Below are 19,093 nucleotides of genomic sequence, written 5' to 3' on the forward strand. Positions count from 1 at the left end.
TGGCGGATACTGTAGTGATTGTTCAGTTTGACCTTAGTTGATGTTAAGAAATTTATACGACTAATTGCTTTATTATTGAAATATGATAAACGAACATGAAAGTAACAACTTGGGGCCTTTGCCTTATTTGGCAAGCCACTTACCGTCATGAAAAACTAAAGTTGTTTAATATAGCTACATACATATCGTATATGAATATTTTGACTATAGAATTGCAGTTTTAGTGTAATTCATTTATTTACCCATACATTTATTTGAGTATAGGGCATTTATTTCTTACTATAATACTTCTTTTCGAGATAAAACAATATAAAATTGAAAACTACGACATTGATTTCAATACGCACACGTGTCTTTGAGATAATAAAAAAATCGAATTTTAAAAATGAAGAACGAGCATTGGATTCAATAGTTTTCTTAACATTAACTAGCAACTCGTTTCATAGGATTTTAATCTCACTAGTTCACTTTCAAACAGTATGACAGGTATAAATATATCAATTGAATTTTATTATCACTGACATCAGTTATTTTCTATAAGTTGGTGGGTGGTTGAATGGTTGAGAAATCATTAGACTGGACTGTCCGTAAGGAAGTATCCAACAACACAAAAGAAACATTTATTTCAATTTTTAAGTTCTTCCCGTCTGGTTTGGCTCGTGAACTACTGACTCACTAAATAGAAACTTGTCAAATTATAATGAACAAAGCAAAGTCCTACTTCTTATTTATTAAAACATTAGAAAAAGACATAAACACCGGTCTATTGTTAAGGACTGTGTGTTGGCCTTTAGCTTTCAATTGGTAAAATTTGTCGTTGGAAGGAAGTCTTATTGACGTATAATACTCCATATATCCTTTATTCATATCTGAAAGTTATTTAAACATAATTTAATATACTTAACCCTCAATCATATAAAACACTAGCAATCATTGAAGGTTTTGCTATTGTATGTTTTATAACATATTGCCAATAAATAAACTAATCATAGATACATGTACCAGAATTAAATTTTGCATTTACGCCAGACGCGCGTTTTGTCTACAAAAGACTCATCTTTGACGCCCGAATCCAAAAAAGTTAAAAAAAAAAAAAAAAAGAAAAAAGAAAGAAAAAAAAAAAGAGACAAATAAAGTACGAAGTTGAAGAGCATTGGGGACCCAAATTCTTAAAACTTTTGCCAAATGCAGCTAAGGAAATCTATTCATAAGGACTGTAATACGTCCAAACGTGCAATTTTACGCTGGTTTATACAATGTTTCTAAAATATTGTATTTTTGAAATAATTCGAAAAAACAAAATGAATTCCGGACGTCCTTTCTGACATTGCCATCGGTTTCAGATTGTGGCTCCTCTACTTCTGTTTTCATAGAGTTCAGTTGCATAATACTTCATCAACGAAATGACTGGTCTGGGAAAAACGTTAATCAAACATCTTTTTGCATTGAATATGGTTAGTTATCGGTTATATTTGCATTTTGTGTAAGAATATATGTTAATATAATACAATTATATTATACTGATGAAATTCTCAGAAAGTAAGGTATAACGTATACCCTTTACCTGCCATTTTTTACCTGAAAGGCTTTGAAGTCGCAAATCCCTACGTTTTCTTGCGCAGGTTTCATGCTACAAAATAACTATTATCAATTATTTTTATTCATCTATTCTCAATCATCATATTTTTTAAAGATATATATATAGAAATTGGTTGATGACCGTTATGGAATAATCGTTTCACAAATGATATCGGATATGTTCCTTATGTCGTAACTACAATCCCCTTCCCTTCCATGAATGTGACCTACCGAATTAGACTATTTACCGGATTTGTTATAATATAAGCAACACGACGGGTGCCACATGTGGAGCAGGATCTGCTTACCCTTCCGGAGCACCTGAGATCACCCCTAGTTTTTGGTGGGGTTCATGTTGTTTATTCTTTAGTTTTCTATGTTGTGTCATGTGTTCTATTGTTTGTCTGTTTGTCTTCTTTCATTTGTTAGCCAGGCATTGTCAGGTTATTTTCAAATTATGAGTTTGAATGTCCCTCTGGTATCTTTCGTCCCTCTTTTATTGAAATATTGTTATTTCTGACTTTGTAAATAAATTTTTTGTGACTTTTGAAAGATATAAAAATATTCTATTTCCAATTTATGTACATACAGTGCCCGATATTACTTATTTTACCATAGTGCTTTATTCAATCATTTCCTTATCCAATGCATTTATTAATTTGATTCAAATATTATATATATTAGGCTTGCAACAAAGGAGGACGTGTATTGGAGTATTTATATCATGAAAATCATTCAGAAACTAATGAATTGTTAAGACACTTTTATAGCTGAATGTCATTGTTTTGTCTATAGTTGTACATGTATGTTAAATGAATAGATTAAATTGATATCAAATTATTGAGAGAAAACATATTTGATTTATCTTTTATTTTTTAACAAATCAAAATGGAATTACAAAATAAAGTATAACTGAATATAGTAAGAATACACTGATAAACTATATAATTAAGTTGGAACAGACTAAACAATTGTATGCTCATTGAACCTTTTTTCTTTTTAGATAATTGGTATGATTAAAAGTGGGCAAACCAGGAGTAAACCGTACCCAACACGGCGTGGGAGAGATCCGTTTGCGCCAAAAATGCGTCTTTTTGCGCCACAACTTTTTTCCAATGCAATGTTTGCGCCACCTGTTTTAAAATTACATGGTGTCATTTGCGCCAACAATAAAACATATGATTGTGTCGGACTTGGAAACGGCAGTTTACACGACAAATGTGACCTTTTCTGAAGCATACTTTCTTCTTACTGCTGCTGCATGGGTACTCCCCAATTTAATGTATTCAGAAGCTTGTAACTTCACTTTATTGTCTAAAAAGATTAATATTGAAGGATGAAATGCATTAAACAGGTAATAATAATTGCTATGGAATGCTTCTGTTCCATAACTGGTACGCCTTGCGGTAGATAGAGTTTCAGCCCATATGGATGGTGGAAACAAATCACTGTTTCATCAACATTTGTGGGTAAATCATTAACATAATAAGCAAAAGCTTCTATTTTCATCTCTTTTGACATATCTTGTATTAAATATTTAGCAAAGCAATAAGTTTTCTTTTCTCTCTGTACATGGACTGTCTAATGCATTTCAAGTCATTTCTCCCCAGATGCTCCTCTTCATGGTGAAATATCTCCGAACAATTTATTTTTTTAAGCCAAAAATAAGAATAAAATTTAATAATTTTTATATTTATGATAGATATGTGTACAGGTAAATTGGCGCAAATGAGTTCCGAATATTGGTGCAATTAATACATTTGAAAAACAAAATTTGGCGCAAATGATATCCCTAAAAAACAGTAATTGGCGCAAAAGGATTTTTGTCCACGGCGTTTTGCATATGCGCCGATCTGCATTTCATTTGCGCCGATTTTTTCTTTCATTTGCGCCGATTTTTCTTTTTATTTGCGCCGATATTTTTTACAGGTAAATTACAGGTGAATGTTATTTTTCATTTATCCTTATTGACCTTTCCCGTTAGCCAGTTGTACAAATGATATGAATTGTCAACCATAACATGTATATGACGGTTGTCCTCTGCTCACCACGGGGAGGTGGATGTAGGATGTCGAGCAGGATAAGTCAATTTAAACGCATTATGTTCATACTTTAAAATCAAGAAGTTAAAACCTAAGATAAAAGCACTCTGTTTATACTAAAATGACAAATTAAAAATCTATTTACAACATTAAAATCCATAAAAAGACATTAAAATCATAAATCTGGTAACGTTCTTGCCGAGTATTTATAGGCAACACATCTAATATATTCCTTTCTTGTGATTTCGTCTCTTCTATATTTGTCGTAATTGTCAATAACGAAGTCCATTTTTTCCTTCTCTGGCTTTTCTTAACTAAACACAAGTAAACAACGTTTATAACAAAATTTTACCAATATACCTTCAAAGAATAGTACAAGTATTTATTCACCTGTGTTAAACTGTCAATGCAATTAGGAGCAAATATAAAATCGGCGCAAATGAAAGAATGACAATTTTAAAATTCGGCGCAAATGCCATACGCCCATTCAACAGTTCTGCATGTTCATTGTATTTTACCTTTTACGGTAAAGATTTTTTTTCTATTTTCCAAAGATAAGTGCAGTATCAAAAAATACAAAGTATATTTGAAATAAAAATAATAAAATATTTGTAGTCTTTATGTAGTTTACTCTTTTGAATAAGATTTATATATTTTGTAATTCCAATACATTATGTATAACGTTTTCTGTATCATCCGTGGTATAAGAAAGTTAGAGTCTAATATGACTAAAAACCGGACTCCTTTTTTTAATAGATTTAATTACAGTTTGGAAGTCTACTTTATTATTGGATTTCGTCATATTATAACCTGATTTTATTATTTTTCATTATTATCATTGATATCAATAAAGAGATAGTGGAAATATTTACAGAGGATTTTCAGCCACTTATTTTATAATCCTTTCTTTGTATTTTAACGGTCATTTTTGTTGACACTATGATAAGGTACTGACCACAGGTCTTACTGACCCTCCATCTGTATTACATACAGTAGGTGTATTCTCTCGTTGGACTTGACCAACCACTTTAGTTATCAAATGGCGATAAAAAGGACCATGCGGTGCGCGTGATCAATGGACATATATATAGATATTTCAGAACTCTGAAGTCCTCGGAGGTAGAGAAGTTAGCAATCCGAAACCCCAAAAACAAATAAAAGTTTAAACTGAATGCCCCGCTAATGCTGTTTTGTTCTTACTTAAAAGTGAAATAAGAGATAAATATTATTTTAAAATCTTCATCTCTATCAAGGAAAAAAAACTTAAAGTTCGTAGAATTATTTTATATTTTTCGTGTAATTGATGCTGAAACAGAAATAACATAGATCGAATCGTTATTTTTGTTTTGGCATATTAAATGCCCCCTAGTTAATTTATTCAGTATTATTCGAAAAAAAGCGGATACTTCTAAAAAAAAATATGTATTAGATAGATTTAGATTTAATGTAGGTTACTTAAGTCCAGTAAATAGTTCATGCATATTCAGGACGAGAATGAATTACAGAATAAGTTTAATAGATAGGTTCTGCTCAGTATGTCGACCGAGATAAAGGTCTTAATTTGTGACTGCTACTATAACAAGATGGCACATTGGAAAGGAGCATCTTACAACAGGCCACCTTCTGACTCCTATATCAAAGAGTCATATAGTTACTCCAAGAGTTCCTATACGTGTGCATCCAGTGAGCGTGCTTGTAACCCCTCCTAATAAGGCAAATTGAAAGTCCATATTTCGACTAAAAATGGTTGCTATCTAAACATCAGATAAAAACCCAATATCACATTTACCATAGGTTGTACAGCTGGATGGGAGAAGAGCATAGAATGACAAAATGTGTGAACATAACAATGAAATTATCTTTGAGGACTGACTTTCACATAAATGAACATTTTTTTAATATTACATTATTTGTTGAGTTAGTCGCTGACCAAATTTGAATATAGTACGGTTGGGCCAATAGTATGCTAAGGTAACTACGTCGTTCTTTCTAACTCAAGTATTTTACATTTCATGATGTAATGGTACTCGTCACCTATATCGCTTGAACCGCATAAACAGTATGGATATCTTAATATTGTTTTTCCTGTTATTATGTATTCCTTTCACATTGTTTTGTATATAGTGTCACTCACTGAAACCATTCTGCAGTGTTTAATGTGATTAATTAGATCATTCATTTTTGTAATAAAAAAAAAGGAATCAACTGATTGCCAGGTAGCTTTGTTTGATTTAACAGTACATAATCGTTATTAACACTTATGACATGATATTTATAGATAAATAAGTAATTGTAATCATAGTTTTACCTGGCACGATTTCTTAAGAGCATTTAACGGTGCTAAATCGATAACTGAGACATCTTATTATTTTGGTAATCATTTAAAGTCTTAAGAGTGACAATGAATAACATATCGAACCAAAGATTAAAACGCTATTGAAATTTATTCATTTTCTATATTTTGAAAAAAATGTTTATTTTTCAGTAAAATTTTCCTCATGCAAGAATAGGATAAGTCATTTAAGTTAGACTTCTTTTTAATATTTCATGGCATTATGGTGGGAAAGAGCAATATTAGGACATGCTGCTTCAAACAAAGGTGCAGCTAACTGCATGTGAATTAAAAGATGTAATATTTTGTCATAAATTAATGATCAATGGTGACGAAATTGTTCAAAACAGCAGTATCTTTGAGGGTTATGGCATAAGTTTCTCAAAATTTTAATTTTATGATTTTATAAATTTGCATTAAAGAAAAATTTTGAAATTTTCTGAAAGGAAATTAATGAATTTTCTTTTTTTTCTTTGTATAAAATCCACGCGCCAAAAGTAAATATAACAAATTATTCTAGCAGATTTTGCAAGATGATACATTTCTCACGAATAGACTCAAAATGTCATTCCATTATTTGATCAACTGTGGTATATTATAATTTTAGGTAATTGGGTACAGATTAGAATTCCCGCCGAGAAAGGAGGGAAGTATTGTATAAGTAACAATTTGTTGATAAATCAACTATAAAGACGAAGAAGCAACAGTGAACTCTGTCGGGCCGCTTTACACATAGAAAAGTTACTCTATTGAGTCAATACTATATTGATTATATTTAATCTTTACAATGTCTTTGTTATCCAGAAGTAAACAATTTACTTCTAAAGCCGATGAAAGTCGAATACTATAAACACTTGATAGAACTATATTACCTTTGTTAAATAAACATTTTGTTATTTGATTCTTGTTTCGAGCAAATACACTTTTCCAACAGACTGTGAGATACCAGAAAATTAAAAATCTTATAATTAACGATAAATTTAAGAACTTAAAGAACTTTCATTTTTCATTTTAATAAAAAAAAAATTCTTTAGAATGGTTTTCTTTCAAATTCGTCGTGAGAAAGAACAATATTGATTGTACAAGCTGTGTCATTGCAAGGTTAAATTTGCTTTCTTTAAGTTACAGTTCTATAAAAGGTTTAAAATCATATTCTTGCTTTTAACACAGAGAGTGAAGTGACCGGGTTTTTTTTATTTTTTTATTTTCGCAATCATAAACTTACTTTTATAAATTGTAAAAAGAAAACAAAATCCTTAAAAAATATCAACAAAAATATCGAACTCCAAGGTAAATTTAAAAAAGAGAAAAAAAACTGTCAAGATCAATCGTTAGACTCTATAACCTACTAAAAGAATGGAACTGTTATAATTCTGACTTGGCCCAGGCACTTTCCGAAGAAAATTGTGTATTAAATATGGTTCTATAGCTAGCTAAACCTACCACTTATATGACATTTGTAGAAATGAGATGGGTTTTTTTTCTTTAGAAAACTCTTTCGAATGTTCAAGTTTAAACTTGGATAACATATTTCCAAATTATTTTTTCAGTATATCTAAGGATGTTTTTTATACCTTGAGAAAAGTGTATATTACGCAAAAAAGTGTCTCGCATCAAATATTTATGCCTGATGCATAGAAACATTTTAATATTGCCGGACTGCTTGAAGTTCACAACTCTAATGCATAGATATGTTGTCAGCATATGCATGGTTGAAATAAAATGTATCTTCTTTTTTTTTTACACTGACGTCGACAAAATTTTTTAAAAAGCATGACGATTTCAATTTCCCTATTGTGAATTTTTCTTTTCTGAGCCATTTATATCGACGTTCTCTCATAAACGGCACAAGAAGTTGGTTGATCGCTGCACAGTAAGAAACGATCACTTGTTCTAACAACATTGGATCTGATAATTCATTTGCCATGACGTTTTCAGTTTATTTTCGACTTATGAGTGTATACGTCCCTTTATTATATTTCGCGTCTCTTTTATTGTCATACATAGTATTTTGGTTTAGCTTTGACAACAGGGCAGTGCGAAGGGTGCTGCTGGGCAAATGGTATCGCTCACTTTTTTATTTTCTTATACAGTTGCTTCGGTAGTCCTCTAATTCCTTGTGCGTTTTAATCAGACACAAGTCGACTCATTTCGACAAAAACTCGCTATTATATGATAAATTTTGCTATCATAATAAAGACACAATTATACAGCAATCCTGTTTTATTTTAAGATGTTAATACCATTGTTTTGAATATATGATGAGGATGATACAATTGAATATGTATACCCTCTACCGTTCATGCATTCATGGTACACGCATGAACCCCTTGCTCCCTTTCCTGCACCTTGTATTATAAAAATAAGATGTCGTATGATTGCAAATGCGACAAATGTCTGCAAGAGACCAAATGACCAGAAATTAACAACTGTGTTGCATGATTCGTGTGTGAATACGTATACAATTGTTTGAATATATGTTCTTCTTTGAAACCCTGTATGTCTCCGTTATACCATGTGGAAAATATGAAAAAGAGTATAATGCATCGTTAGATTTGCTGCACTAACCATCGATCGGTATCAGCCCTCATCGGCTCTCTGATTGATATTGATATATTGATTATTATATTGATACACTATGTGATATGAATTTTGTCATGTACTGTTCTCTCCAAATATAAATAACAAATAATGTGACCATCAAAGCTTATATTTGTATGCATATCAAAGGCACGACTTTCACTATGGATTTTCATTTCAATTTTATTTCAATCAATTTGTTTGTTCATGGTGTGCAAATAAAACGATGGAAATAAGAATAGATTATAAAATAAACTGGAAGGAAATTCGTTTATTTTTTATTCTCCTAATTTAACAAGCAAATATTTTATAGTAAGTTCGTGAAATATACTAGATAGAATTGAATTAGATTAAAAACAGAAAAAAATGCATTCCCGTACCAAATGAGAGAACAATTGTGGAATTTCTAACGAAATATTGAAATTTACGGCTCTTATTTTCAATTTTACACACATTGATAGTAAAATGTTTCACTATATTTTTTAATCACACATCTAGCCGAAGATAACTCATTCGTCTCTTTTTTGTGAGAGTTTTTTTGAACGAGTGGGAATAAATAATTATTCAGAGTGAAAGAAATAAATATATAATATGATAGGTATAGATTTCAGTGAAATGATATATTTGAAAGTTACATTTTATGAAAGTACTTTATAGCGTTAATCAATATAGAAAAGTGTTTTGCAGTGGAAACATTCATATTCCCTTCACTAGTAGTGGCACCCGTTGCATGACTTAAAAAGTAAAATACAGTGAAATGTCGCATTCTGTGATTACCATATCATGAAAAGGAGGATAGGTTTACAACAAAGAATACTTATCCGTGAGCATAGAAGATATTTCGTTAAGGTCAGCAAAGTCATTATGGCCGTTCGTGTAACTTTCGAAGATGCGAACTCAACTTTTCCAATAAGAACCCAAGGTTTATAAAGCTTTCTGTAATATAAAGCCTGAAATTCAAACTGGGGATATTGCTGTTGCGCGGGGTGACATATATTTTCAAACATGCCTATTTTGCCAGTCACGCAGCATTATAGCGATAATGGACTTTTCAAGACTATAGAAATCTAAAGCATATAATGGTTTTTTGATAATTTATGTTCACTGCTCTTTTTTTTTTATTCATTATATATATAAACGGAAGATAAAAAGAATTTTCCGATTATAAACTAAACTTGTCTATATTTGTAAAATATACATCCACTGGAACTCACGACAAGTTAATGTTCCTATTTTAGGTGGTACCTAAAACACTACAGGAAGATAACTCTGTAAAATCAGCAGAACGTTTTCATTGCGTTGTGTTCTTAAGATAATATTAAGCTTCTCAATGATCAAAATAAGTGTTTGTCAAACTGCTATATAACCAGTGTAATTTTTCTGATTAAACGCCGGGTTGGTTCAATTTTTATATATTTTTGTCAAAGGGTCAAAGTAAATACTTTGTCAAAATTTTAAGAAAATTAAACGAGCCAAATTAATTTTAGTTAAGGTGTTAGGTACCACCTTAATTGTTTTGATTATACCGGATACATAAGATGTGCCTTAGAACAAACTTCTCTGTATTGAAACGTATTTGTATACAAATACTTTGACTCGTGTCATGTTATGAAGAAGGTATTAATGAATTTTACATATTGTCAAATTAAATATTGGGAGATAATAACGTGTTACAAAATGACCGTATCAATAATTTATAACGTTCGATTTCGATATTTGAATAATTGATTTGAAGTTAGATATTGAAAGGTGTCTGAGAAGGTAGTGTTTGTTCAACATTATCAAGTGTATGTTTAATATTTTGCAACCTCATATTTTACAACAAAGGAAAACAATATTTGTATTTAATCAAATAAGCTCCAATGTTATTTGCAATTCTAAATGGTTCTTAAAAGTTTATGCATATAATGAAATCAAACAAAAATGCATGCCAAGAAATCTACTAAATATATAGAATACAATATTGCAACATCATTCAGGGAAAACAAGTTAGTGTATCTGACCTCTTGCGTTAACTGTATCTACTGTTGCGTGTCTCATAATATCGTTCAACAATTACTTTAGTTTCTTGTGTAAGAAGAAAAAAGTACTTGAAAAGGAGAAGCATATTTGTTCTTTTAATTGTTTAAATCATTACATCAAATGCCTTCATTGTTGTTTTTAAGTTTATCTAGGTATAAAAATTGCACAGTGTCACTAGAAGATTTCACAAAGGATTTTTTTTAAATATTTCTTTCCATTTTGGACGCCGCAGGGTGGACCTAGAGGTAGACACTTTCGTTTTCTCTCATTGTACATTGGTTTTTGAAATGTTTCAATTTAATACTTTTCAATCTTTGCTAACCACGCCTTATTGATACTCCATCTCCCAAATTATGTTTATCATAACTCTTGTGACAAAAAAACGACTTTTGTCATCAAACGTTGAGAGATGCAGCATACAAATGCAGGGTACTGAAAGTGAATAGACTTTTGTCAAGTTGATGTTGACCCGGAGTTGAAGTACTCATACTGGCGTCTAACGTCCAAGTCAGTCTACCAGTAGCAGGATTTTAAATATTGAAAATTTATTGTGATAGTGTTACTTTCTTGACTTTCTTTGTCATTAATTCAATATTTATGAATCAATGTAATGACAATTGCACATATCAATACTTTATTTTTGAATCATTTCTTCGTCGAAGTTTTGTAAACCGTTGCTTTAGGTGAGTAATAATAAAAGTGGTACAATGCTTGAATTTCATATAAAAACTTCAGTCTTTGTTGTCGCTAGACTGTATTTACAGCCAATATATATATAATTTCAATCTAGCAAAAAACGAATTTATTTTATATTTATAATAATGAAAAGAAAAGATTATAAATGCATTTCAAAATAATACTCTGTGTTAAACAGGAGGATAAGTTATACATATGTATAAAAATATATATATGTATATTGACGGAAACTATAACATATATTTGTATGAGCATTGGCAAGTATATGAACAAATACAAAAAGTAGAAAATGAACATGTACATATTGTTTCAATCCTGTAATTTAACATAAGCGTTTAGTTTTTTTATTTCCAATGGTTGTCTTAGATTATTTTTAAAAAGACATCTACAAGGCTGACAATTAGGCCACTATGAGGACATCGAAATGAACTGTATATATGTGAGATAAACAGCATTGTTAATATTGCCGTTTGTTCAATTAAGAAGCCGGATAACATAATAAAGTTGCATACCTGGAAGATTCTTAAAGAGCGTGGATAAAATAGTTATCAAAGGTACCAGGATTATAATTTAGTACGCCAGACGCGCGTTTCGCCTACATAAGACTCATCAGTGACGCTCAAATCAAAATATTTATAAAGCCAAACAAGTACAAAAGTAAAAACAATTGGGTGTATATCATTGCGATAGCAACCTTAGAACAAAAAAACCAGAGAACATTAACTTTGCTCAAGTTCAAAAACTGTGAAAGCCAAACATATAAAGCATTTAAGAGCAAAAAACCAAACACTCTAAAATAATATGAAGTAAGTACCAATACACGTGATATAAACCTTGTTTAGTTCAGAAGCATTATCTGGGAATCTTAAACTGTTGCATGCAACACTATAGTTCATATTACTCTGTTTTTATTGGTATAGATATTGCCGATTGTCATTACTCCAGTGCAATCGACATACTAAAAGTAATTGACATCGGAATGAAACTAGAAATGAAGCATGTCCCATTATATAATGATAAAAAGATGAGGTATGATTGTCAATGAGATAATTATACACCCGTAAAATGCAATTGAACATAGCTTGACTCATCAGATCATCACAAAGCACACAACAAATGGACTAATAAGTATAAATATACAAAGTAACAATCAGAGATTATCGAAGTTTTTTAAAGCTATTCCAAAGACAATACACACATATAAAAGAATTTTGTATCCAAAACAAAATATTAATCATTTCAAAACCAAAGAATAAGTGTAAAGCCGTCGTAAGCAGTCTGAGAAAAAAAACTATGACCTTGCAAGTGTTCATTTTCAATATATGCAGGTACGCCAACATTCGGCTGCATTCTTTCAGAGTTAGGTACTCGGTTTTTTTTTCAATCGGACTGAAAATGCTTAAAATAGTTGCCACTGGAAAATCTTCTTTTTCAGTGCAAATAACGATATCCGCACCAAAGCATATTGGAAAAAAATCTTATATACAAAACTTAACTGTTTGATAATTACAAGTTTAATACAAAAAATGCCAGGTAAGATAGATCGGATATATTTGGTTACATTATTAACAATGCAGCTAAAGTTAAAAAAAAACAAAAACAAAAAAGTCAGATTCTTCTTTTACGTTTTCTTAGATTTATTCTTTTGCGATATATGAGTTTTAATTTCATTAACCGAAGTTGTGGTACCAGAGTTTTTAATATATAGCTATTCCTGATGCTCCTGTTTTGTTGTATTATATTAACAAACTGCCTTTAATTTTTATTTATTACACAGGTGATTTCATTTTATCTAATTTGTTACATAAAATTGATAAATTCAACTATTTCTGATTGAAATTTAAATATTTTATTTGACACTTTAAGCGATTTAACTTAATATTATTAAAGGCACCGGTATCTTCGGGTATTAAAGTGATAAAACTATTAACAATAGAAACCCAAAATAAACCCAGTCACCAGGTACCTGTCAAGGGCTATTAAACCATGATAACAACTCTACCGTATCAAATTTGACTTTGTCAAAAATGATAGTTTTCCTATTTGTCAATAAAATTTAAAGACGTTTTAAATTACTCGTGAGAAGCACGCGACAGGCCTTCTGATTGGTTGATGTCGATGGTCCCCACCGTGGCACGTGCCCAAAGACTTTAAGTTATAATATATAAATATGATCGTAGTGTGTACATATCTATTTAATATCTCGACACGGGCCAGTCACACGAATAAGTTTATCTTTACCTTATAAATCTAAAAATGGAAAATTATCTATATGCATTAGAGGACGACTTTCTAGATTTCTACGATGCCGTAGATTATTCTACCAGTTTAGATTCTCCAAGTTCTAATGATTCAGACCAAGAAAATGTATTTTTTAACAGTTTAGACAGTAGCAGTGACGAACATAAATCATTTCCACCTAAAAGGGTTCACCAGAGAAAGGCTGCTAATATGAGAGAAAGGAGACGGATGAAGTCAATAAACCAAGCCTTCGAGTGCCTAAGACAATCTATTCCTCCTACCGTTACAACAGAAAGGAAACTATCCAAAGTGGATACATTAAAACTGGCAATTCGTTATATTGGATATCTTTCGGGGATAGTTGAAAGCTGTAGCGATTATTCCCAGGATAAAAATACTGACGACAAACAAGAGAAGGTTATTGTTCGGTGCCATTTTTCAGGTAAGATATTTGGATTCGTGAAGTCTTTATTTCGTAGATATTGCTTTATTTTGTTTTAACTTCTATTTTTGTCTTTTTGCATACCTGTAAGGCCAATTAATATGGTCTTACAGGTAATGAGAATAGAATTTAAGAAAAAAATGTTTTTACAAAAAAAGAATAAAGCAGTGTAATTGAATGTTCTTATTAATTCTTTAAGGTTGACTTCAAAAACATATATTGTATTATTATTCATAAAAAATACGCGTTTAAAATAACATAAACACACACACAGAAAACACACTTCAATTTCGAAATAATAACCAAGTTTCAAAATATATTATTGAATGATAGTAAAACATTTTGAAAAATAAAGACCCAAAACAATGCTTTTTTGTTTGTTAGTTCAAACTGTTCTAGTTCTTTGACTTAATATTCTTATCTCTCTTTCAGATTTTACCAATAGAGATAATGGAGAAGAGCTTCTAGGTCATTCTTTATCCTGGACGGACAGTAGAAATACAACGAAAATCGGGAACAATCGTCATACAGCCAAACTATGGATACCGGAAAGTCCAACAGAATCAGATCTAATTAATATATCATCGTTCGCGACCGATTTCAATAATTATCGATGAACTATACAGACTCATTAAGGTGAATCCCCAAAATCACCTCTGGATAAAGGTGCCTGTTTCCATATGGTATAATTCCCATGAGAGTCTTGAGACATTTTCAGAACAAGGAACTGTGATAAGACTGCTAACAGATAGTGCTTGAGATTGTTTACGCCTGTGATTCGAATAATACTTTGTGAAAAGTTGCAAAGTATACTGACGATAAATATATATATATTTAAAATTAATATATTTTCTAGTCAAACTATATATTGTATGGTCATTTATTGATGTTCGAATATATTAAACGACTATTTACTGAATAATATAGTTATATTTATATGTATATTCAAGGTTACAATTTTTAATTTACTGAATTAAAAAAGAATCGTCTGAAGACAATTCAATCACTGTTGTTACAAATCAAAATGCTTGCTCTTTTCACACAGCTGCGGTTTACAACATACATTATCATTTTATTGAGCATCTAAGAGAACCCAGTAAAAAGAGCTATCACAACATTTGAAAACAATTTACAAAAAACATATGTATATTTTTTCTTAAAGTTGAATTGAAGACTTTGCTCTCATATCATTTAGCAGTAAGCTGTACATACAAAACAATTGAAATTTCACCGAAATTCTAACATCTTCCTTATATATAAAACTATATAATTTCATTGTTTTAATCCCACAATATTTCATCAAAAAGAGAGGCTAAAGATATCAAAAGGGTATTCAAAATCACAGGTCTACAATTAACTGACAACACAATGGCGAAAAACAAGCATAAAAAAAAGCAACAGTATACAAAAAACAACATGAAACACTAAAGACTGAGCCGCATGAACCCAACAAAAGCAGGGTATAATTGCAGGTGCTTCAGAAGGGTAAACAGATCCTTCTCCGCATGTGGCACCCGTCGTGTTTCTTGAACTTGAAACCGAATACTAATATTTGTTTCTGTTATGCAAAATTGCTTGACAAACAAACACAGTATTCATTAAAAAAAGAATTATTAAACAATGTTCTTCTATAACACAATACACTAAAACCCCACATTCTGGACGGCATGCAAAACGCACATTTAAAAAAAAAGAAACTGACATATTCATTTATATGGTAGTATTGATAATGCGATATACTAGCAGCATGTTAGTATTTCTTGATATAGGAAGTTTACCCTTCCAAGGATTTGGGAAATAAAACCCACAGCCGTTGTAAAAAACCCATTGCTATATTTCTGCATCAGATGTGCATTTCGACAATTAAAGTATCTTTAAAGTGATTTTTGAGGTCACAATATTTAAAAAATTTCAAGCCAAATACAAAAGTTTGAAAAGTGATTACTCTTGTTTATTGGAAACTAAAAATATGATATGTTCACTAATATAGTACTTAAGTATATAGATGGCCATCGCCCCCCCCCCCCCCCCCCGCCTGTCATACAACTATAAAGACATATATGCTCCGCTCTCTGACATAACCTATTATTTTTATTGAATTCATTTCGGTTTGTTGATCTATTCTCCATTATATGTGCATTTCGAAATTTCTCGAGGTCACAATATTTAAAAAATCTCACTGACATATACACTGTTGCTTTCATCTCTTAGCAAAAAATGCTATCTCCCTCAAAAGTTGGCTATACAGACTAAATTTAAATTAAAATAAACAGACGAACTTATATAGGCTCCACCAGACTGCTTGGTAGTTGTACAATCCTATACTAACAAGTACAATTAATCCTGATAATACTCAACCTTGAAATTGATGTAGCCACTTTAATTCTTTTTTTTGTTAATAACTGCTTGCTGTTTAAAATGCATTGTATAGAAGTTTTCCAATGGGTTGCGTTCGATTTCGTAGCAGCTACATAGGGCTACGTAGATTTTTTACCACTGTACGTGTAGCTAACCTAGCTGCTAAATATATCTAGATAGCAGCTAGGCTAGGTACAAACGGCGAAGCACCGTAGTAATTACATCGTTAAGATTAAAGATTGAATAAAAACAATGCAGCAATCCTCTATAAAATAGATTAATAGTTAAAAAGCTTAGATTCAAGAAATATGCTCTTGTAATAATTAACATAACATGTTTTATCAAAGTGATTTTTAAATACTTCAATACATTATTGAGTATTTATTTTACACATTCAATATACCCAATGTTACAGATGATATTTCTTTTCTCTCTTGTTTGAAGGATATTTGTATTGACGAAGTCTAAAAAGACGATGCGTGTTAATTTTGTCAAGGGTTCATTGACAAGTATTTCTTAAATATGCATCTATTTATATAAAAACAAGAATGTGTCCATAGTACACGGATGCCCCACTCCTATTATCATTTTCTATGTTCAGTGGACCGTGAAATTGGGATAAAAAATATAATTTGGCATTTAAATTAGAAAGATCATATCATAGGGAACATGTGTACTAAGTTTGAAGTTGAAGTCCATCAAAAACTACCTTGACCAAAAACTTTAACCTGAACGAACGAACGAACGTACGAACGGACGGACGGACGGACGGACGGAAGGACGGACGGACGGACGGAAGGACGGACGGACGCAAGACCAGAAAACATAATGCCCCTCTACTATCGTAGGTGGGGCATAAAAAATCAAGAAGGGGTTGCCTCCCTGACTTACTGCAATAAATGTATGATTTCTGAATGATCAGAAACATATTATGTATCAGTGAATAATCAATCCATCTTACACATGAGAAAGTGTTTGTATAGGTTTTGCCTGTTGTCTAATCTCTTTGTTTAAATGTATGTTTAAATTAACATTTGAACAAGAAAATTCTTTGAATTGATTTTTTGTGTTTGTTTTGTTCGTTTTTTTGAGAGGAAGAAAGAAATGGGAATATTATTGATTAAAAACTATTTATTTTTAATACTTTGTTAGTGTTTGTCCGCAAATATTCCGAGTCAGGGTTGTGAAGTAAGACCACACATTGTATCTAAAACGTCCTCAAGTTTTTGAGTCCATTTCAAAAGAAGTTCCCAAAAAATCGGAATGCTGTATTGCATTGTGCACCTTGTTTTTATATACGAACACATTTTATAAGTTTACGTGTAAACATGTATCACATAATATTCATTGTAATGAACGATATTCTTTGTAGAAAACAATTTCATTTTTATTAAAAAAAATCGTTTTAGTTTGTTATAGTTACATTTGTAAAAAAAATTGAGACTGGACATAGGCCTAGGGTATGTGTCAAAGAGACAGGACATAGGCCTAGGGTATGTGTCAAAGAGACAGGACATAGGCCTAGGGTATGTGTCAAAGAGACAGGACATAGGCCTAGGGTATGTGTCAAAGAGACAGGACATAGGCCTAGGGTATGTGTCAAAGAGACTGGACATAGACCTAGGGTATGTGTCAAAGAGACTGGACATAGGCCTAGGGTATGTGTCAAAGAGACTGGAAATAGGCCTAGGGTATGTGTCAAAGAGACAACAACCCCACCAAAGAGCAGAAAACAGGCCACCAATGGGTCATCAAAATTTATGTGTTATAATTTTTCTTTTTTTTTCTTTTTTCCCCTTGTCTTATCTTATATTTTTTTGGAAAACTTACAAATGTAGACTGAGCTGGTTATATTCATTTTAGGAATGTCCTGTAAATATCTAATAGATAAAGCAGATGGAAGTTACTAAGACTTGTATCACAAGTAGACTTGGCTATGTTACATAGGTTAAAAATTATAAAACTGTTTTTTGTTAAGTCTATGCGAAGCCTAAAAAAATTGGAGAACTTCAAAACTTAAACAAATTAAAGTGACAATGAATAATTGACGACGTTATATAAAAGCACAAGATGGTAGGGAGAACCTTTTGCCCTTAGATCGACTTACATTATATCTCAATAAACAACTTAATAGTTATGTTATATAAAGCTAAAACGTAAAATCTGCAGATCTAATTATATGCTTACTCCGTATGTGCACCAGAACGCGTGCCACCTGCGTAAACTTACATGTTATGACTGACATATACTGTCATATTAACTATATAATATCACGAAAGTCTTATAATCATACTGTTCGTACGAACAACGTTTGTTTTGCGTCAATTGTTTGCTAAAATAAACAGACTTTTAAAGATTTACAATTAAGAATGAAGAAGGTCGGTTTTATTCTACAATCTAGATTCATGATGTACAGTTCTATAATTAGGGTAGTTTATTGCCGTTGAATTTTATTTTGATATAATTTATGTCGCATGACAATACGGGGGTTATTTACATTTGTTGCCCTGAAGTTTGTTTTTCAAAATTTATAATGATCTATAATAGTATAACAATACGATTTTATAGGTTGTCTTTCCTCATTCACCGAAGATTAGAATTATATTAATGATAAATTGATTTCTTTTTAAGAGGGTGGATGAAAAGTGACGCCCATTTTCTGTTAAATTTGATTTTCTATTCATGGCCAAACTACAACTTAACTTTACATATTGAAAAACCATAAATTGCATTAAGATATGATAATAGTTTAGTTCCAAATAAATGACTTTTTCATGCTAAAGGTTTGTTAATGTTTTTGGT

General features: G+C 31.2%; 1 protein-coding gene across 1 annotated transcript; it reads left to right on the forward strand.

The window, feature by feature from the left end:
* Positions 1 to 13,465: 13,465 nt before the first annotated feature.
* On the forward strand, positions 13,466 to 14,855 carry LOC139510654 (pancreas transcription factor 1 subunit alpha-like). The gene is made up of 2 exons (XM_071297205.1): positions 13,466 to 13,933; positions 14,366 to 14,855. Exons 1-2 carry the CDS (start codon positions 13,507 to 13,509, stop codon positions 14,548 to 14,550), a joined length of 612 nt encoding a protein of 203 aa, XP_071153306.1. The 5' UTR covers positions 13,466 to 13,506; the 3' UTR covers positions 14,551 to 14,855.
* Positions 14,856 to 19,093: the final 4,238 nt, after the last annotated feature.

The sequence above is a fragment of the Mytilus edulis genome, chromosome 2 (assembly GCF_963676685.1).
Source record: "Mytilus edulis chromosome 2, xbMytEdul2.2, whole genome shotgun sequence".
In the NCBI taxonomy this organism is placed as follows: domain Eukaryota; kingdom Metazoa; phylum Mollusca; class Bivalvia; order Mytilida; family Mytilidae; genus Mytilus; species Mytilus edulis.